Source organism: Apteryx rowi, unplaced genomic scaffold (genome assembly GCF_003343035.1).
Source record: "Apteryx rowi isolate R43461 unplaced genomic scaffold, aptRow1 scaffold_1103, whole genome shotgun sequence".
NCBI lineage: Eukaryota > Metazoa > Chordata > Aves > Apterygiformes > Apterygidae > Apteryx > Apteryx rowi.
Window position 1 is genome coordinate 59,201 of NW_020447313.1, and position 2,346 is coordinate 61,546.

Here is a 2,346-nt window from a genome sequence, read left to right on the forward strand (position 1 = left end):
AGGGCGGCTTTGGCGGCGGCTTTGGCGGCGAGGAAGGCGGCCGCGTGGCCGGCGAGCTGCGCCCGCGCCTCCGGCTTGGCGGTGAGCGACAGCGGTTGAGCCTGTTCCGAGTGGGTGGCAGCCGGAGCGGCCGGCGAAGCCAGCGCCGCCGACGGCGTGGCCGGCGAATCCAGCATGCTGCCGTGCGACGACGCCGGGCTGCCGCAGGGTCTCTCGGATGACGACGGYGGCGGCGGCGGCGGTGGCGGCGGYGGCTGCTGCCCGCACGGCTTCTTGCTCCTGGGCGCCGGCGAGCCTGCAGGCAGGACGGGGGGATCGGGCTGAGCAGGCAGCATCCTGCCTGCGCGGCGGCCGCGCTGCCCCTGCCGGCGGCCGTACTCACCCTCGGCATCGTGGCTTTGCTGCTGCGCCAGCTTCTCCCGCTTCCGCTTCTTCTTCTTGCCCTGCGAAAGGTGGAGAAACAGATGGTGGCGGCGGCGCGAGCGCGGCAGGGTGGGACGGCGCCGGCGGGGCACCGCGGCGGCCCCCACTTACGTAGTTGTCGCGGGCCGACCACGTCGGGTAGAGCTGCGAGTGCAGCTGCCGCTCCTTGCGCGCCAGCTCGTAGTACTTGGCCTGCTCCTCCCGCGACAGYGAGTGCCACTGCAGGGTGGGGGGAGAGAGAGAGAAGGGGGCCGCGCTGCGAGGGGCCGCCGCCGAGCCCCCCCTCCGCCCCGGCCACGTCGCGAGCCCCCCGGCCACATCGCGAGCCCCGCGGCCACATCGCAAACCCTGTGGTTGCATTGCAAAGCCCACGGTCGCGTTGCAAAGCCCACGGTCGCGTTGCAAAGCCCGCGGTCGCGTTGCAAGCATCCTGGCCGTGTTGCAAAGCCCGCGGTCGCGTTGCAAACCCTGCGGTCACGTTGCAAGCATCCCAGCCGCGTTGCAAAGCCCGCGGTCGCGTTGCAAGCATCCCGGCCGCGTTGCAAACCCTGCAGCCGCGTTGCAAAGCCCGCAGTCGCGTTGCAAACCCCGCGGTCRCGTTGCAAGCATCCCRGCCGCGTTGCAAACCCTGCGGCCGCGTTGCAAACCCCACGGTCACATTGCAAAGCCCGCAGTYGCGTTGCAAACCCCGCGGTCGCGTTGCAAACTCCATGGTCGCGTTGCGAGCATCCCGGCTGCGTTGCAAACCCCGCGGTGGCGTTGCAAACCCTGCAGCCGCGTTGCAAACCCCGCGGTTGTGTTGCAAAGCCCACGGTTGCATTGTGAGCATCCCGGCCATGTTGCATACCCTTCAACCGCGTTGCAAACCCCGCGGTCACGTTGCAAATCCCACAGTCGCACTGCAAACCCTGCAGCCGCGTTGCAAACCCCACGGTCACGTTGCAAATCCCGCAGTCGCGTTGCAAACCCCATGGCTGCATTGCAAACCCCGCGGTTGTGTTGCAAACCCCGTGGCTGCGTCGCAATCCCCGTGGCTGCATTGCAAACGCCCCCAGCTGCATCGCAAAACCCACGGTCATGTTGCAAACCCCGTGGCTGCGTTGCAAACCGCACGGCCGTGTTGCAAACCCTGCAGCTGCGTTGCAAACGCCCCTGGCTGCATTGCAAACCGCACGGTCGCATCGCAAAGCCCGTGACTGCGTCGCGAACCCTGCAGCCACGTTGCAAACCTCACGGCCGCGTTGCAAACCTTGCAGTCGCGTTGCAAACCTCGTAGTCGCATTGCAAACCCTGTGGCTGCGTCACAAGCCCCGCGGCCACATTGCAAACACCCCCGGCCACGTCGCGAACCCCACGGTCGTGTTGCAAACCCCATGGCTGCGTTGCAAACCCTGCAGCTGCATTGCAAATGCCCCCAGCTGCGTTGCAAACCACACGGTTACATTGCAAAGTCCGTGGCTGCGTTGTGAACCACGCGGTCACGTCACAAACACCCCTGGCCACATTGCAAACCCCGTGGCCACGTTGCAAACGCTGTGGTCGTGTTGCAAACGCTGTGGTCGTGTTGCAAACCCAGCGGTCACGTTGCAAACACCCCCGGCCACGTTGCGAACCGCACGGTCATATCGCAAATGCCCCCGGCCGCGTTGCAAACCCCGTAGTCGCGTTGCAAAGCCCGGGGCCACCTTGCAAACACCCCCAGCCACGCTGCAGGTGCCACAGACACGCCGCAAAGCCCACGGCCATGCCGCAAATGCCACGGCCACATTGCAAACCCTGCAGCCGCGTTGCAAACCCCGAGGCCACGCCATGGACCCCGCAGCCATACCGCAAACCCCACGGACATGCCACAAACCCTGCGGCCATGCTTTAAACCTCAAGGCCGCATTGCAAACCCTCGGCCAGGCTGTAAACCCCACAGCC

General features: G+C 66.6%; 1 protein-coding gene across 1 annotated transcript in view; it reads right to left on the reverse strand.

The window, feature by feature from the left end:
• The window catches only part of TCF7L1 (transcription factor 7 like 1), an 11,704-nt gene that overhangs the window by 2,628 nt on the left and 6,730 nt on the right, over positions 1-2,346 (reverse strand). Inside the window, exons 8-10 of the mRNA XM_026076185.1 lie at positions 535-642; positions 383-443; positions 6-295 (exon numbers count right to left, since the gene is read on the reverse strand). Of these exons, the coding sequence (XP_025931970.1) occupies positions 6-295; positions 383-443; positions 535-642 (459 nt within the window). The remainder of the gene's footprint in view (positions 1-5; positions 296-382; positions 444-534; positions 643-2,346) is intronic.